The sequence below is a fragment of the Argopecten irradians genome, chromosome 4, assembly GCF_041381155.1.
Source record: "Argopecten irradians isolate NY chromosome 4, Ai_NY, whole genome shotgun sequence".
In the NCBI taxonomy this organism is placed as follows: domain Eukaryota; kingdom Metazoa; phylum Mollusca; class Bivalvia; order Pectinida; family Pectinidae; genus Argopecten; species Argopecten irradians.
In genome coordinates, this window is record NC_091137.1 from 9351197 (window position 1) to 9378679 (window position 27483).

At 35.7% G+C, this 27483-nt stretch overlaps 2 protein-coding genes across 4 annotated transcripts in view; one reads left to right on the forward strand and one right to left on the reverse strand.

Annotated features, from left to right (window-relative positions):
• Positions 1 to 1054: 1054 nt before the first annotated feature.
• LOC138320538 (mitochondrial-processing peptidase subunit alpha-like) lies at positions 1055 to 15364 on the reverse strand. The gene is made up of 12 exons (XM_069263567.1): positions 15276 to 15364; positions 12323 to 12525; positions 10360 to 10439; positions 10112 to 10191; positions 9545 to 9647; positions 8643 to 8735; positions 8185 to 8463; positions 6848 to 7059; positions 3799 to 3889; positions 3414 to 3476; positions 3002 to 3146; positions 1055 to 2706 (listed from the first exon to the last, which is right to left on the reverse strand). The coding sequence occupies exons 1-12, from the start codon at positions 15338 to 15340 to the stop codon at positions 2531 to 2533; spliced, it is 1590 nt and encodes a 529-aa protein (XP_069119668.1). The 5' UTR covers positions 15341 to 15364; the 3' UTR covers positions 1055 to 2530.
• A 44-nt stretch (positions 15365 to 15408) lies between these two features.
• LOC138320539 (uncharacterized) overlaps positions 15409 to 27483 on the forward strand; it is a 29261-nt gene continuing 17186 nt past the window's right edge. Inside the window, exon 1 of one of the 3 annotated variants that reach the window (XM_069263568.1) lies at positions 15409 to 15490. The gene's annotated coding sequence lies outside the window, so the exon portion shown is untranslated. Of the gene's footprint in view, positions 15491 to 19837; positions 20053 to 27483 lie in introns of those variants that run through there. The other 2 variants (XM_069263571.1, XM_069263570.1) reach the window with 2 other exon arrangements.

Genomic DNA, 27483 nt, shown 5'->3' on the forward strand with positions numbered 1-27483 from the left:
AACCATCTGAAAATTACTGAACTTTTAAAACATATCAAAGATATTCTTTTAAATACCCCGAAGCACATACAGAGGTACATCTGCCGATCGTAAAATTGGAGGAGTTGCCAATCTCTATGTATATATGTTTCTGATTACATACATGTAGCATTCTGTCTTAACCCATGAGATTTAAGACACATAGAATGAAGGTCAAGGTCATTCATTTGAACAAACTTGGTAGCCGTGCATCCCATGATGTCACAAGCCCAGTATCAGGTCTCTAGGCCTCTTGTTGATTGACAAGAAGTCTTTTAAAGATTTCAGCCTATTTGACCATTGTGTTCTTGAATGAAAGTCAAGGTCACTCATTTGAACAAACTTGGTAGCCCTTCATCCAAGCATGTCACATACAGGTCCAATATCATATCTCTTGATGGTTAATGACAAGTCCTTTAAAAATTTTAGCCTATTTGACCCCTGCATGTAAACATGAATGAAGGTACAAGGTCATTCATTTGAACAAATTCAAAATCTTCAGGCAGCTAGGTGATCTTAAAATGAATCAAGCAGGCCCAGCGACCAAGTTCAAAATGACATTTAAAGGGCCACTACCTTTCCGAAACGGCTTTTAATTTTTAAAATAGGAATGTAAAACGAGATCAATAATTCTGTAGAGTCGCAGAAGTTATTAACTATACGTTTACTAGCATATTTATCATCACCTTCAGAACTGTTTAATTAGAATAAATAAAATGTTAATTTTCATAACGCGGGTCGTTTTATGTTTCCCGCCGTCGTCCTAAATGCCGCGCGGTAGTTGACTATCACTGCGCCAGACGGCAAAACAGCGAAATAACTCTCTACTGTTATCGTACATTAGACAGGAAATCTTGCATATGTTTGGTGTTGTAACCTCATCTTAAGCCATCGATATATATTTTCTTTTGTTATTAATGTTTTTAAGAAACCTTTAAATTTTGCTCCGGAAAGGTAGTGGGCCTTTAATTGGTTGTTCTTTTTATATCATAAAGTAGCTCCCTTATTATCTTTGATATAAATAAACAAAAGCAAATTATTGGTAAAAGAATTCATTTATTAAACCATTGTTTTGTTTAACAAGCATGGTTAACAAATTACTCAGACTTTATGGTAAAACAATGAAATACGAGATGAACGGTAATTACTAGGTAAGTTCTATATGGTGCACATGTACTGTCATATACCATAGAATTACTTCCCCTTTCAATCCTCTGTTTTACATCATATATATGTATATCAATGCTATCTCATTTGGGTGATGTCCCCTATAACATTTGATACAGTGAGCATATTTTGATCCCCCACTCCCCAGAGGTTGAGATATATATATATAAGAAATAAAAACAATAACGACTGACTAGTGAGCGCTTTCGCCCCATTCAAGGGAGCTCTTCAGACTGTTTATTGAAGACGTATTATGACGTCATAATTCATGACATCATTTGCTAAGAAACAAGATATAAACAATCAATGAGGAAGAATACAAAGAATACAATGTCTGATTAAATAAAAGACAAAACATGAAAATATCATTTGTATTAAAGTATTTGTTGTGCTCGGTAGGATTCGAACACGCCATGTGCCTTGAATGGGGCGAAAGCGCTCACTAGTCAGTCGTTATTGTTTTTATTTCTTATAGATTTCGTCCTTAAAGATTTTTCTTTAAATTTATCATATATATATATATATATAGGTACCATTCTACTGCAGTGAACTGGCATAATTATATTAATGATTGATCAATTCAAGCACCTTTAATTTGAACTCATTTACCGCTGATGAATTCTAAATCAAAGACTAGACCATTTCATTATAAAGTTTCATTGGTAAATGGGTTAAACACACTAAATACATTGCAACACTCATGATCTAGCTATCTTAGTTAACTCTAATATTCTTCACTCTTTCACAACTGTTCATATAATATTTTCGTTGATCATGTGTAAAAAATTTTCAATCTATTTTATTTGCCCTAAGACCATGCCCAGTAATAAGCCCATCCATTCCCGAAACCCCTGCAGTTATCTATGGCAATTAAGATATTGTATGTCTACATGTCACTTCCTTGGATCTAAATATTCATACATACATATAATTCTTATAGGTTTAATAAAATCTCAAAATATCTGGATCTTATGCTTCTGAGAAATCATTTTCGTGTATAAATTAGCTATATACTGACTACAATAATCACTCACAATTATAATGTTGTCCCTCTGTATGCAACTATTTAAGTTTGTTACTTCCTCTGCCAAGAGAAACAGTTTGAACTAATACATATTCAACAGAGGGAAACAATTTAAAGTAATACACACTCAACACACAACATCAACATGTCTGTAGTTGTACTTCTCCACGACAGCCATTTACAATACTGATTAAAAAATCAGACATTTTCTGGTACTTCAATTCGGCAGCCAATGATCAAATAGATTCCAAGTCCCACTGTTCAGCCCTGTTGTGTGTAGATCTCCCATTTTATGATATGTTACTATGCCAACACACATAATCATCGCCTCATTCTGAACAGATTGAATTGTTTATGTAAGCTACTTTTGTTATTTAAGAAGGACTGCATATCATCATATGATGGCAGTTTCTTTAGGTTTCCATAAGCTGCCACACTGAGTTTAGTTTTGAGCATGCGATTAGCAACTCGGTTAAGATCAGCAGCAGTGATATTACCTGAAACAGAAAGTATATGTATTACAATTGTGTAAATTGAAATTCTTGAATTATTTATGTTTTTTTTTCTTTATTAATGCCAAGATGCATGAAGTCAGTCCTTTAGTGAAATTTTTTACTGTGCATAGATATGAATAATCCATTCCTTTTAATGTGATATGTTCTGCATTGAAAAATTAAACTATCTTTGTCTGATATGATCTATGAAAAATATGCAAGGTAACCAGGGTAAGTTGAACAGAAGAGAAGTACCTGATAAGCATCTTAGCCATAGAAAATGCAGAGAACAACTTACCAATAGCATCAAAATAGTACTCGACAGGTCGTCGGTGTCCATTAGCAAGCACCTGGCGCCCCACATCCTCAAACATGACTGGTCGCATTTCTAGGTTCATCATCAACATGGACTGGAGCTGGGTCTTAGCTCGTTCTAACTCATCCTGTAGACAAAAAGTTTTAAATAGTAACAGCCCACATAATTAACACATCAAAAATTGAGATCAGAGATGAAGAAATCTGTACCAAAGAGGATACTGTTAGGATCAGTGTTGATACAGCCAGCACATCCATGTTGTACATTAATCCTTCCCCATATTCTATGTACACAAGCCATGATTCCAATAACCTTTGAATAAATCATTGCATTATGAGATAGCACCCCTGGTCTGATTGTCTGTGCATCATATAATCTCCATAAAGGTACTTACTGTGCGAATGTTGCCTGCTGTTTCAGTAAGTTCATTAGTGATGACCTCAGCAAGCTCACCCAACTGTAAATAAAAACATGGTAATTCATTATAAAATTGCTGCATTATTAACCTGTTTCTTACATGCATTACCAATGTACAGAGTTATTGCTTGAAAAAGTAATACCAGGTATATTCTTCTTAAAACTTCGCATCCAACGTATTTTAAAAACTATGTTTCAAAGCGCATCAAATGATGACCATACAAGTATCATAGATAGCTCCTTTTTAATGCGTGATGTAATTTACCCGCTCTGGATGACTGCTACAATGGATACAGAATAAGCCAAATGATGACCATACAAGTATCATAGATAGCTCCTTTTTAATGCGTGATGTAATTTACCCGCTCTGGATGACTGCTACAATGGATACAGAATAAGCCAGTGTCTTCATAGGCATGATTTACAGCAGAGGCACTGTTTATCCAGTGGTATCTACAACACAGAGAACAACAGTCTATTTACAGCACACAGCAATGTAACTAATAAAGAAACAGCATACAGCAATGTAACTGGTAAAGATACAGCATACAGCAATGTAACTGGTAATGATACAGCATACAACAATGTAACTGGTAAAGATACAGCATACAGCAATGTAACTGGTAAAGATACAGCATACAGCAATGTAACTGGTCTGGTAAAGATACAGCATACAGCAATGTAACTGGTAAACATACAGCATACAGCAATGTAACTGGTCTGGTAAAGATACAGCATACAGCAATGTAACTGGTAAACATACAGCATACAGCAATGTAACTGGTAATGATACAGCATACAACAATGTAACTGGTAAAGATACAGCATACAACAATGTAACTGGTAAAGATACAGCATACAGAAATGTAACTGGTAAAGATGCAGCAATGTAACTGGTCTGGTAAAGATACAGCATACAGCAATGTAACTGGTAAAGATACAGCATAGAACAATGTAACTGGTAAAGATACAGCATACAACAATGTAACTGGTAAATGATACAGCATACAACAATGTAACTGGTAAAGATACAGCATACAGCAATGTAACTGGTAATGATACAGCATACAACAATGTAACTGGTAAAGATGTAAGAAACAGATACAGCATACAACAATGTAACAACACAATGTAACTGGTAAAGATACAGCATACAGAACAATGTAACTGGTAAAGATACAGCATACACAATGTAACTGGTAAAGATACAGCATAACAGAATGTAACTGGTAAAGATACAGCATACAGCAATGTAACTGGTAATGATACAGCATACAACAATGTAACTGGTAAAGATACAGCATAGAACAATGTAACTGGTAAAGATACAGCATACAGCAATGTAACTGGTAAAGATACAGCATAGAACAATGTAACTGGTAAAGATTACAGCATACAGCAATGTAACTGGTGAAGATACAGCATAGAACAATGTAACTGGTAAAGATACAGCATACAGCAATGTATCTGGTAATGATACAGCATACAACAATGTAACTGGTAAAGATAAAGTAACATAATTGCTGTAAAGTACAGGTATATGAAGATACATGTTTTTTTACTACTAAGTACTGTTATAGACAAATGAGAGTTTTTACTGTACTGTAAGACATGGTATATAAATGAAACATGTAACTGGTAAAGATACAGCATACAGCAATGTAACTGGTAAAGATACAGCATAGAACAATGTAACTGGTAAAGATACAGCATACAGCAATGTATCTGGTAAAGATACAGCATACAACAATGTAACTGGTAAAGATAAAGGTAACAGGGAATTGCCCTGTAAAGTACATGTGTATAGTGAAGAGTGTACATGTTTAATTTTATCTTACCTGTTAAGTACATGTGTATAGGGACAAATGAAGAGGTTTATTTTTATCTTGCCTGTTAAGTCCATGTGTATAGAGACACATGTAGAGGTTTATTTTTATCTTACCTGTTAAGTACTTGTGTATAGAGGCCCGTGTACATGTTTATTTTTATCTTACCAGTTAAATACTGATGTATATAGACAAATGTAGAGGTTTATTTTTATCTTACCAGTTAAGTACTTGTTTATAGAGGCCCATGTACATGTTTATTTTTATCTTACCTGTTAAATACTAATGTAAAGAGACAAATGTAGAGGTTTATTTTTATCTTACCTGTTAAGTACATTTGTATAGAGGCAAATGTAGAGGTTTATTTTTATCTTACCTGTTAAGTACTTGTGTATAGAGGCAAATGTAGAGGTTTATTTTTATCTTACCTGTTAAGTACTTGTGTATAGAGGCCTGTGTACATGTTTATTTTTATCTTACCTGTTAAGTATTTGTGTATAGAGGCCTGTGTATATGTTTTTTTTTTATCTTACCTGTTAAGTACTTGTGTATAAAGGCCTGTGTATATGTTTTTTATCTTATTTGTTAAGTACATGTGTATAAAGCCTTGTGTATATGTTTATTTTTATCTTACCTGTTCAGTACATTTGTATAGAGACAAATGTAGAGGTTCATTTTTATCTTACCTGTTAAGTCAATGTGTATAGAGGCAAATGTAGAGGTTTATTTTTATCTTGCATGTTAAGTATGTGTGTATAGAGACAAAGGTAGAGGTTTATTTTCATCTTACCTGTTACGTACATGTGTATAGAGGCAAATGTAGAGGTTTATTTTTATCTTATTTAATTACCTGTTAAGAATATGTGTATATAGGCAAATGTAGAGGTTCATTTTTATCTTACCTGTTAAGTCAATGTGTATAGAGGCAAATGTAGAGGTTTATTTTTATCTTACCTGTTAAGAACATGTGTATATATGCAAATGAAGTGGTTTATTTTTATCTTACCTATTAAGTACATGTGTATATAGGCAAATGTAGAGGTTTATTTTTATCTTACCTGTTAAGAACATGTGTATATTGGCAAATGTAGAGGTTTATTTTTATCTTACCTATTAAGTACATGTGTATATAGGCAAATGTAGAGGTTTATTTTTATCTTACCTGTTAAGAACATGTGTGTAGAGGCCAGTGCACATGTTTATTTTTATCTTACCTGTTAAGTACATGTGTGTAGAGGTGAGCGTTCATGTTTATTTTTATCTTACCTGTTAAGAACATGTGTGTAGAGGTGAGCGTACAGGTTTATTTTTATCTTACCTGTAAAGAACATGGCATTGTATATAAATGAGAGTTTAAATGTTTATTTCTATCTAAACCTGTTAAGTACAAGTGTATATAGGCAAATGTAGAGGTTTATTTTTATCATACCTGTTAAGTACATGTGTATATAGGCAAATGTAGAGGTTTATTTTTATCTTACCTGTTAAGAACATGTGTGTAGAGGTGAGCGTACATGTTTATTTTTATCTTACCTGTTAAGTACATGTGTATATAGGCAAATTTACATGTTTATTTTTTTCTTACCTGTTAAGTACATGTGTATAGAGGCGAGTGTACATGCCCTTGCCAGGTCCCCCAGAGGAGAAAGAACTACCGCCTCCTAGAAGGATGTTCAGGACACAGAAGGCTACAAAGTCATCATCCTTGTGGGAGCAGCTCTCTAGACCTAGGACAAGGTGGGCAAGGTCTGGCATGGGGTTAGGGCCAAGACTAATATCTGATAAGTCCTTATTTACCTGTACAAAGAAAAGGAGACAATCTGATTAGTCCTTATTTACCTGTACAAAGAAAAGGAGACAATCTGATTAGTCCTTATTTACCTGTACAAAGAAAAGGAGACAATCTGATTAGTCCTTATTTACCTGTACAAAGAAAAGGAGACAATCTGATTAGTCCTTATTTACCTGTACAATCTGATTAGTCCTTATTTACCTGTACAAAGAAAAGGAGACAATCTGATTAGTCCTTATTTACCTGTACAAAGAAAAGGAGACAATCTGATTAGTCCTTATTTACCTGTACAAAGAAAAGGAGACAATCTGATTAGTCCTTATTTACCTGTACAAAGAAAAGGAGACAATCTGATTAGTCCTTATTTACCTGTACAAAGAAAAGGAGACAATCTGATTAGTCCTTATTTACCTGTACAAAGAAAAGGAGACAATCTGATTAGTCCTTATTTACCTGTACAAAGAAAAGGAGACAAACTAGTAAGTAAAGGTATCCAAGACTTTCACATTGTCAGCTATTCCATAACGGACGCATATTGTTAATAATCATCTTACCCAACTGTCATTTTATCTCAGGACTAATACCCTTGGTAACAGAGGTTATCCTTTGTAGTTAATACAGAGAAACTGCATATAAGGTTAATAAAGCAGCAAAAACTTCAATCATCAAAATGACTAATTGTTAACCATGTTGTTTTCTAATCTGTCCCAGATTATGATATACCAACACATCACTACAAGATAGGAGATTCTACATCTGAAAATGAAATTTTTATCAAGAATGAACATTTAGTCTATTCTAAGAATTAGAGATAAAGCAATGACAATCTTTTAATTATAAAATCCAACATGGCTGCCGTTCACCCTGTCAGCCATTTTGTTTTCCAATTAGTCCCAAAATGCAGTACTTTCTGAGAAATTGTGATAACAAATTTTTTAAATTGTCAAAATACAGGATGAATGCCTTTCTACCATCTTGTTATTGGAACAGTCCCAAAATGAATGACAAACTAGGCATCACAAAGAATTTGCCTATAAAATTTGAAAAACGATCCCTTCAGTATTTCTGGATGAAAGACAATATAAATAACCCATCATCTTATGAATGTGGACTAAGAACATTAATCTTACCTTGACCTGGCCTCCTGTATATTGGGCCACTGACCGATCTAAGGCCGATGATGGGTTGATGAGTTTAGGATTATCCTCCCAGACTGGTGTTTTGTTGAGGAAGCTTTCCTTAACCGCCTCTACAAACTGTTGGTGATCTACCCCCACACCCGCAACCACCATCCTGTCTGGAGTGTGATGGTGATACATGTAGGACAATATGGTGTTCCGGTCGAGGGTAGGAATGGTCTGTTTAGGGCACAGCTTTGGCAGGCCAAGGGTGTTGTTTTGGTAAGCAGCCTGCAAGATAGAGAATGAGGGATTCCATGGAGGTTGAAGAATTAAACATGCAGTACCAACAACACGGTTAATCTAAACAAATCCTATTCAAATGAAATCAGTCATTCAATATGTGTGATTCCTCATTCCTTGAGAAAACAAATGTCATTGGTCTTCCAATCACCCTTGGATCAACTTACCGCATGTGACATTTCTATAAGTATAGATTCAGGGTCAGGGTTCATTTCCACAGATTCCAACTCATAGGATATTGTGTTTCTAGTATCATCAATCTGAAATCAGAGGAATGAAAGTAAATTTACATGTAGAGAGATGATAATTATGGACTATGACAGACGAATTTTATGTTGACCTAGAGAGTAGGAAATCCAATGTGACACCATAGTATATGGAAAATAATGACAATTCAATGATTGCAAGGAAACAACTGCCTAAAGTTTTCAGCATAGAATTTTATTTAAATGCCCAAATGAAGCCTTTTGGAGTCATCTAAAGATAACATAATCTTACATTAAGTATCTTGTCATAGCTTGCTTAAAATAAATATCTTAAAGGCCCACTACCTTTCCGGTATAAAACATAAAGGTTTCTTAAAAACATTAATTTCATCAGAAAATATATACCGATGGCATGAGATGAGCTTACAACAACAAACATATGCGAGATTTACTATGTAGTAATATGATAACAGAAGAGAGTCATTTTGCTGTTTTGCCATCTGGAGCAGTGATAGTCAACTACCGCACGGTATTTAGGATAAACACAGGAAACATAAGACGACTTATAAGTGTAGTATTAACGATAAGATAACAACTTTTGTGACTCTACAAATTTATCACAACTTTTGTGACTCTACAAATTTATTAATCTTGTTTTACATTCCCATTTTAAAAATTAAAACCGGTGTCAGAAAGGTAGTGGACGCATTCACAAAATCCATTTTGAAATGATCATTAGTTTAAGATCTTTACCATATTTTTTCAAAGATAACTGCTTTAAAGTTTCTGTTCACAACAAAGGAATAAAAAGGGAAAGAAAGAAATTGTTGACCCTATAAAAGTACGGAACATTTGAGACTGACCTCTTGTTCTGTAAATTGGGGCCGAAGAGTGACCTCGGCCAGAATATTGGACAGCAGCGGAAGTGCTGTGGACTCTGCTGACATGGCGTATATGAGTGTGTCTCTGCAACCAAAAGTGTAATGGGGTCAATTTTACTGGCAAAGTTGAGCTTTTGCATGATTTAATTTCCTCCAAAAATAAATAATTGGGTTAGTGTTATAATACATACAGAATAAACTGATCATAGTCTCATAGGCAATTTTCTCAAAGTGGTCTCATAGGCAATTTTCTCGAAATGGTCTCATAGGTAATTTTCTCAAAGGGCTATATAATCAAATATACTGTACACTCAGATTTAGTCTGGAGGAGTAAGATTGTTCTGTATTTTATTTTGTTAACACATCTACTGCTTTTTGTTAAGGTAATGGACATAAGTTAGAAAACATAGTGGCATCCTCTCCGATACATTTTTGTGTGTCATTGCACAATAGTATATGAGAACAACAAAAATGTGCCCAATTTTATTTGATTATTTTCACACAAAATATATTCAAATCAACTTTCAGTCTAATAATTAACTGTTTTACCTTGCTGACAAGCAATCTGTAATTCCACCATGTTTCTCTAGAATCTGGTAAATCTCATCCCGAGAATACTGTGACGTGGACTGGAAGGATATAAACAGTCAGCCATGTTAATTTGTACAATATATTTCTTATTTCAGATACTGGATTAATATATCTTTTTTGTATTTCAATAAAATGCCTTTCTATTACAAATCTACTGAAATTTAAATAATCAGGACAACAAACATACACTTATAATGTTTACTTACATTAAATGCTAATTTTTCTAGGAAATGAGAAACTCCACCTGGATAAGCAACTTCATATCTAGATCCTGAATCTACTAATACTGAAATATCAATATTATTGTCATTATTCATCAGAACAGTAAAATGTCATGTGTATTACATATGTACCGGTATATTATCTTCCATTGTTGATCATGATCATGGTTAGTCGAATTGGAATCAAATTATTACATTAAAATTTAACAAGAGGCCCAGAGGGCCTGTATCGCTCACCTGGTTTGTAATGCCAAGTAATATTCTGGATACAGGTTCATTGTTTATTTTCTGAAGAAATTTGAATATTTACCTCTAATTCCCCTATTGGGCCCCACCATTCCTGCCCCCTGGGGGTCAGAGCCAAAATTTATACAAGCTCTGTTCCCCTTCCCCCAAGGATGTTTGTGGCCAAATTTGGTTATAATCCATGCAGAACTCTAGGACAAGTAGCGATTTATAGGATTTACCTTTATTTCCCATATTGGGCCCCGCCCCTCCTGCCCCCGGGGGGTCAGAGTCAAAATTTATACAGGTTCTTATCCCCTTCCCCAAAGAATGTTTGTGGTCAAATTTGGTTACAATCCATGCAGAACTCTAGACTAGTAGCGATTTATAGGATTTACCTTTATTTCCCCTATTGGGCCCCGCCCCTCCTGCCCCCGGGGGTCAGAGCCAAAATTTATACAAGTTCTGTTCCCCTTCTCCCAAGGATGTTTGTGGCCAAATTTGGTCACAATCCATGCAGAACTCTAGGACAAGTAGCGATTTATAGGATTTACCTTTATTTCCCCTATTGGGCCCTGCCCCCGGGGCTCAGAGCCAAAATTTATACAAGTTCTGTTTCCCCCCAAGGATGTTGTGGCCAAATTTGGTACAATCCATGCAGAACTCTAGACAAGTAATTTATAGGATTTACCTTTATTTCCCTATTGGGCCCCCCCCTCCTGCCCCGGGGGTCAGAGCCAAATTTTAGTTCTGTTCCCTTCCCCAAAGAATGTTTGTGGTCAAATTTGGTTACAATCCATGCAGAACTCTATGACTAGTAGTGATTTATAGGATTTACCTTTATTTCCCCTATTGGGCCCCGCCCCTCCTGCCCCCAGGGGGTCAGAGCCAAAATTTATACAAGTTCTGTTCCCCTTCCCCCAAGGATGTTTGTGGCCAAATTTGGTCACAATCCATGCAGAACTCTAGGACAAGTAGCGATTTATAGGATTTACCTTTATTTCCCCTATTGGGCCCCGCCCCTCCTGCCCCCGGGGGGTCAGAGCCAAAATTTATACAAGTTCTGTTTCCCTTCCCCAAGGATGCTTGTGGCCAAATTTGGTTACAATCCATGCAGAACTCTATGACTAGTAGCGATTTATAGGATTTACCTTTATTTCCCCTATTGGGCCCCGCCCCTCCTGCCCCCAGGGGCTCAGAGCCAAAATTTATACAAGTTCTGTTCCCCTTCCCCCAAGGATGTTTGTGGCCAAATTTGGTCACAATCCATGCAGAACTCTATGACTAGTAGCGATTTATAGGATTTACCTTTATTTCCTATATTGGGCCCCGCCCCTCCTGCCCCCAGGGGGTCAGAGCCAAAATTTATACAAGTTCTGTTCCCCTTCCCCCAAGGATGTTTGTGGCCAAATTTGGTCACAATCCATGCAGAACTCTATGACTAGTAGCGATTTAAAGGAAATGTTGACGGACAGACAGACGGACGGACGGACGGACGGACGGACGGACGGACGGACGGACGGACGGACGGACGGACGGACGGACGGACGCCGCGCCATGGCATAAGCTCACCGGCCCTTCGGGCCAGGTGAGCTAAAAACAATTTTATATCTGTACATTTATATTATTAAGATACTATTAGAATATTTTTTTTACATTTATAGATAAGATTACAAAGCATTACCCAAACACACTAAACAGTATTATCATAAGACCATTTTACCTCCTACAGTACAGAAGTGTCCAAATTTGTTCTCTGATGCCACGCGGAGTCCATTCTCCAGCGTAGTAACTTGTGTCACCTGTTTCTGGTTGTCAACGGTCGCGTATTTTGGCAGCGGTAACCCAGGTAATCTCTCTGTCAATGGTACAGAGGAAATTGGAATATTCTCCCCTTCTTTGCTGGAGAATGTCCTATGTTTCACACTGAAAAATAAAAACAGAATATATCCAAATAGGAGAGACACACAATCTTCTTTAAAAGTATTTAAACCTCAAAAATTTAAGGATTCTAGATTTAAAGGTTGTCGGTTTGCTGCATATCTTATCACAATACACAAACAATATACTAGTATTTTAAGTCCTATTTGCTAATTAAGTGCCACTGTATCATGGATGTCAATTTTCTAGAGGTGACAGGTGAATGAGAAGAAAAATAAACATGTTTTAAAACATTATTAGGTGTATTAGGTAATGTATATTGATAAATTAATAACAATCGATATACAGTACATTCTGTATTAAGAGACCACCGAAGGGAAATTAAAAAGTGGTCTCTTAATAGAGGTGGTCTCTTAATAGAGGTGGCATCTTAATAGAATACCTCATACTGATCAGAATTGAGATGACCAGTCACCCATTTTTGATATTGATGTCTTTCACAAATAATTTCATATGCATTTTAACTTCTAAAATAAATAAATAATATATTAAAATTAAAAAGTGTATTTTTGTTATTGTTTTAATTCATTTTAATTAAATCATATTTAGAACTCCTCCATTTATTACGTTTGTTTATGGCAAAACGGGGTCATTTTGGAAATGTTCTTGTCGCCGAAGGCAGATTTCGGCATCCACAGGGTATAGGAAATATGTGGTCGCTAGTTGCTTAAAAGAACTGGTCATTTAAATATTGGTTATTTATTTGTATTAGTAAGATAATGAAACACTGATGACTTTGAGTCATACAACTAATTATATTACTTCAAAATTTTGCAAAATTTCCCCACAACTCTGCATTGAGTAATATGAATACTTTGCTGGGCGTCGGCTGTCAAAGTGAACCTGAATATTGAATAATATGGTGGTGATTTCTTTCAGATATGGATATAACCGATTTCAGTCATATTTCTATTATTTCTAAAATGTTTATCAAAGTAAGCAAACAAGTACTCATTGTAATAGACACCATAACATAGTCCCCCAAACGCCCCCCCCTCCCACTCCCCCTCCCCATCTCCACCTGCAACAAATCAAAAATGCAGTTGCACAGTGTATGAACAATGAACCTATCGATAGAAAAATTGATGTACTTTTATAATGGAATTCAGGGTCTCCTAAATGCACATACCTAATACAAGTTTTTTTCCAGAGGAATTAATTTAGCAGTAATCATGACTGTATTGCAGTTCTATAATAGTCATGCTGATGGGTTCTTTTTCATGTACATTTTAAGGCTGCCGCGGTTAACTGGTATATTGGTATATTGCAATGCACCATAAAAATAATATTGTACTGCCATACAGTTCATCTGTAACTGTTTTTTACAATGTTTTTTCTTATTATCATACTTTCATTGATTTGATATAATAAAATGTCTTGTCATAAAAACAACAAACCAGGAAATCATGTTTGTTTTCCTTTCCGATATGCCATATGTCGCTTTCATTATCATTCGATTGTGATGTCGGTCAAATGTTTGTAACTAAAATCTATAAAGTGCAAGTGATTCAAATATTTTGTTGACTTTGATAATATAAACAATATGGTATTAGGCTAGTTTCTGAAATATTATCAAGCTGATTCGCTGCATCGATCAACAATACCAGAAGAATTCTCGGAACACATTAAAGACCTGGTGAACACATGGCTTCATCACCTGTCGCTATTTTCGAATTTCTACACATGTGTCAAAACATCACTGCAAGTTGAAGTTTAATCGCGATCATAAGCTTATTTTGCCAGGACAAATGTACGAAATCTGTTTGTTATTTACAGGGAAATTGCCACCTGGTGAAAATTGGGAATTTTTGTGCGATAAAAGTAGGAAATTGGGAACAAATTTAATAGTGTTTATGGAAATTTTGGAAAAGGTAGAAATAAACAATTATGCTTCTCTAGGAATCATTGTAAGAATGTATACTAAAATACGATGTTCAGACTTGGAATTTCCAAAAAAAATTTGTTTTGTCACACAAAATACGCTTCAACTCACTGATTTGGGCAATTTAGACATAGATTTGGGAAAAAATAACAAGAAATACAAGTGGGAATGGGGCCGAATTTCGGCCCCAAATATATAGGCAGGAAAAACACTGATTTAGGTTCAAAACTGATATGTTAATATTTGCAAATACTCTCATCAAGGTCGCAATGATCTGTAGCGTACATGTAGCTTTAAATAGAACCTCGCATTGGAGCATTTTTGTTACTCAGCACTCCCTGTCCTGAAAGAACCAACTGTATGTGAGGACGAATATAATTCTGTAAAATAATGAAGGAAAAAAAAACATGACCTCACAGTATAAATAAGTGTTCTCGTTTCACCCACAGGGGTCTGCTTCTGGTTTGATAAAAGTATAATAATATCATTATATAATATTAGTATATTTTTAGCAAACCAGAACGCCTGTGTTTCACCAAACTGATACCTTCGAAGATTTTTTTCTTATCCCCAATTATATCAGTGCAGTATCATTTTTGTTTTTGTGTGTTTTAAATGATCCAGAACTACTGACTGAAACGTTTATCTGAAATGAAATAGGCCTATAAAATGTACTCAGAACTTTCTGGACTGTACATACGTTAGGATACCAAGTTGTCAAGTTGTCTTATGCAATCGTCGTGAATTTTCAATCGGGACATGCATATACAATTGATTTTTTAGATACAAGAGAATAGTCATCGACCTATTAAATTATTTGACAGTTTGAAATGCGTGTTTAGAAACAACTCACTTCTGGAGACGACAAATTCGACAACAACCTTGTCGGACGAGCCTTGTCCACATGGGAGTCGCCATTTTGAAATTGCCGGATCTCTCGGTCTTTTTTGATGTTTAATTCCCAATTGATGTTTAATTCCCGAGAAGCTCGAAGCGGAAGCCAAAGTGAAACTAGAAAAAGACACGTGATGTGACATAGACAAGCTCATACGTAAACAACTGGTAAAGGTAAGATATTTACGGTAATTAGGCTAATAAATCAGTTTCGATACAGGACCATTAGACAGCGTTAGAAGCTAATATTTATAGTTCATTTGATAGATGTATTAGCTACGGTAGCGCTAGTTCTATTTTTATGATGAAATGTGATGGAGATATTTCAGTATCTATGGACACAACTCGCATATTGTACATAGTCAACAGATAATTAAGCTGCAAGTCTGTACAGTCATCAGCTATTAACATATAGTTAGATGTTCTTGTTGGGAAAATTAAGAGTAGATAATTCGAATGGACTGAACATAAACTCTTGTTTAGGCCAAACACATTATACATGTGATTAACACCCATACTACGTAGTGGCATAGAGCGGCACATCTGTGCAGATAATAGTCTAAGTTCTGGAGGCGCCGCGGTGGCTCGAGGTGGTTACAGAAATGTCCATACCATCTTAGCCCCAAGCCCGTCCACCTCTGGGAATGCGGGATTCGAATCCCCTCAAATGTGGGAGCAGTTGGTCCAGGTACTGGCCGCTGGCCGATTGGCATATTTTTATCAGCCCACCCTCTCTAGTCCCTTCTCTTTTCCTTCTTCTCCTTCTCCGGCTTTTCCTCTCTGGTCTCCGGCTTTCCTTCCCTCCACCAACACAACCTGGGCACAGTCCTTACAATACATAGGCCTGTCTGTTTTAATAGTACGTAAAACTGATACAAACAGAACTGTGTCTAAAAACTGTCTAAGAGAGATTGTGAAATACTATACAAAGATATATATCGATGATGTGCTGTATATACTTTTATATATTTTTTTCAGTGTGATTTATTATTTATACTCAGACCAATGCAGCACTAATCATTATTTAAATGTAAGCATTTCAAAAGGTGTATCACGCATTATGCCAAAACTATATACATTATTTATATACATGCGTAGCAGAATCTGGACTGGTTTGATCATCTGAGTGATCATGACCAGGTACCAGTAGTTCAATCTGTAGAACATCCGGCTATAAGTGTGTGTGGATTTAGTCCAAGGGTGCGAAAACCAGGTCCGGCGCTCCTAGCTCTCTTGTTACAATTGAAATTGGTATGAAACTTAACCAGATGTTTCAAGCCAAATAAAAGTTTAGAGTGTGATAGCAAGGGGATATGCAAACTTGTGAGTTGTTGTGTCTTCAGTGGTAAATAAAGCCATTAGTTCAATTCCTCAGGTTTGTGCACTCATCAGAATCTGAATGTATTTTTCTTCTACATTATTTGTCACCAGACTAAAGAACCCACTGAAGGTGGTTGGTGGTTTGAGAGTCTTTGGTAATTGAGATTTAGGAGATCTCCTGAAAACTGGTGGGATATACCATGGTAGTGTAAAAGCATTGGATGGATATGGCTAATTGTGCATATAGTGTTTAAATCACGATCTCCGTCACTCAGCTGATGGAGCATGCTTCTTAGGCATAGTGGGTAAAGCCATTGATACCATCATGCCGGAGGCTATGATTTAGTTCTTGTTAAGAGCACTCAACATTTCCTTGTTCTTTACACATTAAATGCTCACAAGAGGATTCTTTCAGACAGGAACATTCTGTTGGGCTGAAGTTAATTAGACTTTTCAGTTAATTAGTTTGACCCTATTTCCTCAACGAGGTTGACCCAATGCAAAGGTAATGTGCAGGTGCACCTAGCTGTACAGTGAAATGTTAAATTTAACTGGGATCCATCTAATATGCATATGCTTTGCTAGAAGCATAACATATATGCTATTTTGCAATACATGATGATTTATGGTCAGTCATTATATAGTGAACAGAAATTTTGAAAGATTTTTAGGTCACCTAGATATTATGCCATATGGTAATTATGTGTGATGTTTTTGTTTGAGACAAAGGAGTTCACACAATTTTTGTAAAATATATCTATTTATATTAATTGATCTAGTTAATTGTTTATAATAATTGATCTTATTAATAATTGAAATTTTGTAACACAAAAAAGCTTCATTTGTTTCCTATCAGTAGAACAAGTTGTATAGATCTGTTTATCCACTATATAATACTTCATAGAAAATGTATAATGTTGTAACTGGAGGTTAATTGATTATACCTTAAGCATAATATCCCTTATATATGTTAATTAAAGAATATGTGTAGATTCATTAGATTGTATTGTAGAAAAGGAAAAAGGAAAATGTTATGTTCAAGGTGTCAAATTTTGTTGATTTAAAAAATAAAATAAAAGATTATCAAAATAAAAGAAATAAGATTGAGAATTATTCACAGAATATTTCAATTTATTTAGAACATCTAGTATTCGATACAGTAAGTGATGTAACACTATTATATATATAGGTACCAGTGTGCGAGACACTCGCCTCCCATCCCAGATCTATACCTGTAACACTATTATATATATAGGTACCAGTGTGTGAGACACTGGATCGCCTCCCGTCCCAGATCTATACCTGTAACACTATTATATATATAGGTACCAGTGTGTGAGACACTCGCCTCCCGTCCCAGATCTATACCTGTAACACTATTATATATATAGGTACCAGTGTGTGAGACACTGGATCGCCTCCTGTCCCAGATCTATACCTGTAAACAACCACACACGGCCCCACACCTGTACACAGGGAGGTCACCTATCACATTCCACTTTCACTAGGCAGATTATCTACCAGTGACGTGGTTAACATTGTAATGATTGTTTGTATTAAATTTACACATCACGAGTTCAAATCCTGATTTGGTTCCGTTTTCGTTTTTTAGCTCACCTGGCCCAAAGGGCCGGTGAGCTTATGTCATGGCACGGTGTCCGGCGTCCGTCCGTCTGTCCGTCAACATTTTTTTTAAATCGCTACTAGTTATAGAGTTCTGCATTGATTGTAACCAAATTTGGCCACAAACACCCTTGGCCCCGGGGGCAGGAGGGGCAGGGCCCATTAGGGGAAATAGAGGTAAATCCTATAAATCACTACTTGTCCTAGAGTTCTACATAGATTGTAACCAAATTTGACCACAAACATCCACCTCACAGTTAGTGTGTGTTGCTTCTTCACTCTAAAAAGGAACCTTTAAATGGAATATAAACACAACTGTGCCAAAACAGAAAGAATACTTAAGGTATTTCAATTCCTGATTGTTACGGCCATGGTCTTAATTTGACAGGGCAAAGGTTCTTACTATCCTCTGTTGAAATATTTCCTGGTTGAAAGAGCTAGAGGTCTTAAAATTTGTGGTTGACTTAATTACAATTGACGGTTTGCAAGTTGTCATTCATTTGCTTCAACATTGAACAAATACACATGTGTGCTGAAAGTCTTCTATTTCCTGGTTGACAGGGCCAAGGCCCAAGGGTCTTACAATTCTAGGTGACAAAGGCCAATGATCTTACATTTGTAGCTAATTAGGTCAAAGGTATTATAATTTGTGTTTGACAAGGACAAAGGTCTTACAATTTGTGGTTGACAGGGCTAAAGAACTTCCAATTTGTAGAAGACAGGGTCAAAGGTCTTACAATTTGTAAATGACAGGGTCAAAGGTCTTACAATTTGTGGTTGACTGAGGCAAAGGTCTTACAATTTGTGGCTGACATGGCCAAAGGTCTTACAATTTGTAAATGACAGGGTCAAAGGTCTTACAATTTGTAAATGACATGGTCAAAGGTCTTACAATTTGTAAATGACAGGGTCAAAGGTCTTACAATTTGTGGTTGACTGAGGCAAAGGTCTTACAATTTGTGGCTGACATGGCCAAAGGTCTTACAATTTGTAAATGACAGGGTCAAAGGTCTTACAATTTGTAAATGACAGGGTCAAAGGTCTTACAATTTGTAAATGACAGGGTCAAAGGTCTTACAATTCCTAGATAATAGTGTCTTTTATTTCCTGACTGACAGTGCCAAAAGTCTTATATTTTCTGATTTCTGATTAACAATGCCAAACATCTAACAATTATTGGTTTACAGAGCCAAAGGTTATGGAACTTGTGGTTGAAATTACCAAATGTGTTACAATTCCTGGTTTTCAGTGCCAAAAGTCTTAGAATTAGACCAAAGAATGATGTCTTATAAGTACAATTCCTGGTCATCAGGTGCCTGGTCAAATGAGAGGTTTTCAAACAAGCCCCCCATCCATTCCTTTGACTGCTCATGGTGATAGTCACAATTACCTGGTTGTAATTATTGGACAATCATTGTTTGGGATTGTTTGCCATACCCTTGGGATTCAGTTTTTTGGTTTTTATTGATTACAATAACTACTAATTAATCTTAGCCACAATTCCCATATCTATGTTATTTTTTTTATGTTTTAATTTTTTCAGATTTAAAAAATGTTAAACTGATTACAAGACATGATATCTCCCTGTAATGGGATATCTAGATGGCCTTGACCTTAGTGTCTATGTATCTGAGTCCTGAGCTTTATCAGAGAGACCACATGACCTACATTGTGTATAAACAGCTGATCATAATGGGCTTTAATCCAGACAAAAACAGTCTTGGTCTGGATAGCTTATATGTTGGAAATGCATGGAATCATATCTTACTTTTTATTCTATGTAATAATTATAGGTAAGTTTGCTTTTTATTCTATGTAATAATTATAGGTAAGTTTGCTTTTTATTCTATGTAATAATTATAGGTAAGTTTGCTTAATTACTTTTTAAATTTTGTTTCTCAGTTTTCATCCATTGTAAATTGAAATTTCATAATGACTCATAATACAATTATAGGCTTTAGTGCTAGTGAAATAATAATGTAATATGAAGTGGAAAAAATGATATTCAAGGTCAATATCTTTTTCCAGTTCATATTATATCATATTTACCAGCATGAAAGTCCATAACTGTTTTATCATATGGTTAGAGAAGTGCAATTAAATTTGATTAATTTGATAAAATAATTCTATGATGTCATTTTGACTCATCATTTGCAATGTCAACATATTCTATCTAAGCATAAAAGAGATGAGATATTTTGTAAGTTTTGCTTTTCTAGAATGATTTTTTTTTACTTTGATATCCACAGACTTTTCTGTATTTTCACAGTAATACTGTTATCTAGAAACATTTTGAAAATCTGTGTGAGTAATGTGATGTTGGTGCAACCATTGAAGTAGTCATAGTATGGAAAATAGTTTAATTAAGGCTGGTGTTTGCACCCTTAACTCAATGGATGGGCTTTATTTTTTGGCCTAGTAGTTGGGCCAATTCACAGCTTGTGAATTTCGAAAATAGCTTAAAACTGGTTTTTATCCCAATATTGGATGGCCCCTTTAATCTGTTGGTTGAACCCTATATTGGATGGTCCCTTAAGCCTGTTGGTTGAACCCTATATTGGATGGTCCCTTTAGCCTGGTGGTTGAACTCTATATTGGATAACCCCTTTAGCCTGGTAGCTGAGCCCTTTATTGGATGGTCCCTTTAGCCTAATGGTTGAGCCCTATATTGGACCGTCCCTTTAGCCTAGTGATGGAGTCCTATATCAGATTGTCCCTTTAGCCTGGTGGTTGAGCCCTATATTGGATGGTCCTTATAGCCTGGTAGTTTAGCCCAATATTGGATGGTCCCTTTAGCCTAGTGATGGAGCCCTATATTGGATTGTCCCTTTAGCCTTTTAGTTGAGCCCTATATTGGATGGTCCCTTTAGCTTGGTGGTTGAGCCCTATATTGGATGGTCCTTATAGCCTGGTGGTTGAGCCCTATATTGGATTGTCCCTTTAGCCTGGTAGTTGAGCCCTATATTGGATGGTTCCTTTAGCCTAGTGATGGAGCCCTTTATTGGATTGTCCCTTTAGCCTAGTGATGGAGTCCTATATTGGACCGTCCCTTTAGCCTGGTGATGGAGTCCTATATTGGACCGTCCCTTTAGCCTGGTAGTTGAGCCCTATATTGGACCGTCCCTTTAGCCTAGTGATGGAGCCCTATATTGGATTGTCCCTTTAGCCTGGTAGTTGAGCCCTATATTGGATGGTCCCTTTAGCCTGTTGGTTGAGCCCTATATTGGAAGGTCCCTTTAGCCTGGTGGTTGAGCCCTATATTGGATTGGTCCTTTGGTTGGTTGAGCCTATATTGGATTGTCCTTTAGCCTGGTAGTTGAGCCTATATTGGATGGTCCCTTTAGCCTGGTGGTTGAGCCTATATTGGATTGTCCTTTAGCCTGGTATTGGATGGATGGTCCCTTTAGCCTGAGCCCTTTATTGGATTGTCCTTTAGCTAGTGATGGAGTCCTATATTGGATGGTCCCTTTAGGCTGGTAGCTGAGCCCTATATTGGATGGTCCATTTAGGCTGGTAGTTGAGCCCTATATTGGATGGTCCCCTTTGAGCCTTGGATGGTTGAGTTGAGCCCTATATTGGATTGTCCCTTTAGCCTGGTGGTTGAGCCCTATATTGGATTGTCCTTGGTGGTTGTTCTATATTGGATGGTCTCTTTAGCCTGGTGGTTGAGCTCTATATTGGATGGTTCCTTTAGCCTGGTAGTTGAGCCTATATTGGATGGTCCCTTTAGCTGTAGCTGAGCCCTATATTTATGGTCCCTTTAGGCTGGTAGTTGAGCCCTATATTGGATGGTCCCTTTAGCCTGGTAGTTGAGCCCTATATTGGATGGTCCCTTTAGCCTGGTAGTTGAGCCCTATATTGGATGGTCCCTTTAGCCTGGTGGTTGAGCCCTATATTGGATGGTCCCTTTAGCCTGGTGGTTGAGCCCTATATTGGATGGTCCCTTTAGCCTCTATATTGGATGGTCCCTTTAGCCTGGTGGTTGAGCCCTATATTGGATGGTCCCTTTAGCCTGTTGGTTGAGCCCTATATTGGATGGTCCCTTTAGCCTGGTAGTTGAGCCCTATATTGGATGGTCCCTTTGCCTTTAGCCTGGTAGTTGAGCCCTATATTGGATGGTCCCTTTAGCCTGGTGTTGAGCCCTATATTGGATGGTCCCTTTAGCCTGTTGGTTGAGCCCTATATTGGATGGTCCCTTTAGCCTGGTAGTTGAGCCCTATATTGGATGGTCCCTTTAGCCTGGTAGTTGAGCCCTATATTGGATGGTTCCTTTAGCCTGGTGGTTGAGCCCTATATTGGATGGTCCCTTTAGCCTGGTAGTTGAGCCCTATATTGGATGGTTCCTTTAGCCTGATGGCTGAGCCCTATATTGGATGGTCCCTTTAGCCTCGTGGTTGAGCCCTATATTGGATGGTCCCTTTAGCCTGGTGGTTGAGCCCTATATTGGATGGTCCCTTTAGCCTGGTAGTTGAGCCCTATATTGGATGGTCCCGTTAGCCTGATGGCTGAGCCCTATATTGGATGGTCCCTTTAGCCTGGTAGTTGAGCCCTATATTGGATGGTTCCTTTAGCCTGATGGCTGAGCCCTATATTGGATGGTCCCTTTAGCCTGGTAGTTGAGCCCTATATTGGATGGTTCCTTTAGCCTGATGGCTGAGCCCTATATTGGATGGTCCCTTTAGCCTCGTGGTTGAGCCCTATATTGGATGGTCCCTTTAGCCTGGTGGTTGAGCCCTATATTGGATGGTCCCTTTAGCCTGGTAGTTGAGCCCTATATTGGATGGTCCCGTTAGCCTGATGGCTGAGCCCTATATTGGATGGTCCCTTTAGCCTGGTAGTTGAGCCCTATATTGGATGGTTTCTTTAGCCTGATGGCTTAGCCCTATATTGGATGGTTCTTTTAGCCTGATGTCTTAGCCCTATATTGATTGGTTCTTTTAGCCTGATGGCTTAGCCCTATATTTGATGGTATCTTTAACCTGGTGATTTAGCCATATGGTAGAATTTCTATAGATGGTCCATTTAGTCTGGAGGTTGAGCCTTAACATATTTGCTGTAATTAGTGCTCATTCTTTTGGTACTAATGAAGCATTTATCTGTGTAACAGTACACATGCATATGTCTTTTATCCTTTGAGACACATTATTATGTCATGATTCCCATGTAAAAGACTCACAAGTTAATGTAATATGGGATACAGTGCTGATGTTAGAGACGTCACATGTTGTAAGACAGGGTTATTTCCATGGGATAGGGACATTTATACAACTCCAGCTCTTCTACAGAAAGGAGAGGGGTGCTGATAGGGGTAGGGGTGCTAATTACGGCCAATACAGTATATAATGTGGTCTCCTGTGAGCAAAATCACGGCTCTACCGATGGAGTCAAAGAAGTGTACTCTGTCAGTTGAGTGACACACCATATTTACAACAAACAACACTGACTCACTCCTTTTACAAGCCTAGTATTGCTGTGTTATTGAGGGAGAGATCTGGTTATAATTTATTGTGTATTATTACCCTGTATGTTATGGAATATTGTACTTGATTGTGGTGTGATATTCTGTGTTATCAAGTATGTCTGAGACACTATCAGTTGTTATCTACCGTGAGATATCCAAATATCTGTGTCTATAGGTGGTGAAAGTCTGGTTCAGTACATCATAATCAGGACTATCACAAAGTTTAAGTTCTGTAACTGATAACAAATGTCATATTGTGGTCATATAATCACCTTTACATGTAACATATTTATACATATGTGGTCATGTAATCACCTTTACATGTAACATATTTATACATATGTGGTCATGTAATCACCTTTACATGTAACATATTTATACATATGTGGTCATGTAATCACCTTTACATGTAACATATTTATACATAATGTGGTCATGTAATCACCTTTACATGTAACATATTTATACATATGTGGTCATGTAATCACCTTTACATGTAACATATTTATACATATGTGGTCATGTAATCACCTTTACATGTAACATATTTATACATATGTGGTCATGTAATCACCTTTACATGTAACATATTTATACATATGTGGTCATGTAATCGCCTTTACATGTAACATATTTATACATATGTGGTTATGTAATCACCTTTACATGTAACATATTTATACATATGTGGTCATGTAATCACCTTTACATGTAACATATTTATACATATGTGGTCATGTAATCGCCTTTACATGTAACATATTTATACATATGTGGTCATGTAATCACCTTTACATGTAACATATTTATACATGATGTGGTCATGTAATCACCTTTACATGTAACATATTTATACATATGTGGTCATGTAATCACCTTTACATGTAACATATTTATACATATGTGGTCATGTAATCACCTTTACATGTAACATATTTATACATATGTGGTCATGTAATCACCTTTACATGTAACATATTTATACATATGTGGTCATGTAATCACCTTTACATGTAACTGTCATTACATATTTATACATATGTGGTCATGTAATCACCTTTACATGTAACATATTTATACATATGTGGTCATGTAATCACCTTTACATGTAACATATTTATACATATGTGGTCATGTAATCACCTTTAATGTAACATATTTATACATATGTGGTCATGTAATCACCTTTATGTAACATATTTATACATATGTGGTCATGTAATCACCTTTACATGTAACATATTTATACATATGTGGTCATGTAATCACCTTTACATGTAACATATTTATACATATGTGGTCATGTAATCACCTTTACATGTAACATATTTATACATATGTGGTCATGTAATCACCTTTTACATGTAACATATTTATACATATGTGGTCATGTAATCACCTTTACATGTAACATATTTATACATATGTGGTCATGTAATCACCTTTACATGTAACATATTTATACATATGTGGTCATGTAATCACCTTTACATGTAACATATTTATACATATGTGGGTCATGTAATCACCTTTACATGTAACATATTTATACATATGTGGTCATGTAATCACCTTTACATGTAACATATTTATACATATGTGGTCATGTAATCACCTTTACATGTAACATATTTATACATATGTGGTCATGTAATCACCTTTACATGTAACATATTTATACATATGTGGTCATGTAATCACCTTTACATGTAACATATTTATACATATGTGGTCATGTAATCACCTTTACATGTAACATATTTATACATATGTGGTCATGTAATCACCTTTACATGTAACATATTTATACATATGTGGTCATGTAATCACCTTTACATGTAACATATTTATACATATGTGGTCATGTAATCACCTTTACATGTAACATATTTATACATATTGTGGTCATGTAATCACCTTTACATGTAACATATTTATACATATGTGGTCATGTAATCACCTTTACATGTAACATATTTATACATATGTGGTCATGTAATCACCTTTACATGTAACATATTTATACATATGTGGTCATGTAATCACCTTTACATGTAACATATTTATACATATGTGGTCATGTAATCACCTTTACATGTAACATATTTATACATATGTGGTCATGTAATCACCTTTACATGTAACATATTTATACATATGTGGTCATGTAATCACCTTTACATGTAACATATTTATACATATGTGGTCATGTAATCACCTTTACATGTAACATATTTATACATATGTGGTCATGTAATCACCTTTACATGTAACATATTTATACATATGTGGTCATGTAATCACCTTTATGTAACATATTTATACATATGTGGTCATGTAATCACCTTTACATGTAACATATTTATACATATGTGGTCATGTAATCACCTTTACATGTAACATATTTATACATATGTGGTCATGTAATCACCTTTACATGTAACATATTTATACATATGTGGTCATGTAATCACCTTTACATGTAACATATTTATACATATGTGGTCATGTAATCACCTTTACATGTAACATATTTATACATATGTGGTCATGTAATCACCTTTACATGTAACATATTTATACATATGTGGTCATGTAATCACCTTTACATGTAACATATTTATACATATGTGGTCATGTAATCACCTTTACATGTAACATATTTATACATATGTGGTCATGTAATCACCTTTACATGTAACATATTTATACATATGTGGTCATGTAATCACCTTTACATGTAACATATTTATACATATGTGGTCATGTAATCACCTTTAGATGTAACATATTTATACATATGTGGTCATGTAATCACCTTTAGATGTAACATATTTATACATATGTGGTCATGTAATCACCTTTACATGTAACATATTTATACATATGTGGTCATGTAATCACCTTTAGATGTAACATATTTATACATATGTGGTCATGTAATCACCTTTACATGTAAACATATTTATACATATGTGGTCATGTAATCACCTTTACATGTAACATATTTATACATATGTGGTCATGTAATCACCTTTACATGTAACATATTTATACATATGTGGTCATGTAATCACCTTTACATGTAACATATTTATACATATGTGGTCATGTAATCACCTTTACATGTAACATATTTATACATATGTGGTCATGTAATCACCTTTACATGTAACATATTTATACATATGTGGTCATGTAATCACCTTTACATGTAACATATTTATACATATGTGGTCATGTAATCACCTTTACATGTAACATATTTTATACATATGTGGTCATGTAATCACCTTTACATGTAACATATTTATACATATGTGGTCATGTAATCACCTTTACATGTAACATATTTATACATATGTGGTCATGTAATCACCTTTACATGTAACATATTTATACATATGTGGTCATGTAATCACACCTTTACATGTAACATATTTATACATATGTGGTCATGTAATCACCTTTACATGTAACATATTTATACATATGTGGTCATGTAATCACCTTTACATGTAACATATTTATACATATGTGGTCATGTAATCACCTTTACATGTAACATATTTATACATATGTGGTCATGTAATCACCTTTACATGTAACATATTTATACATATGTGGTCATGTAATCACCTTTACATGTAACATATTTATACATATGTGGTCATGTAATCACCTTTACATGTAACATATTTATACATATGTGGTCATGTAATCACCTTTACATGTAACATATTTATATACATATGTGGTCATG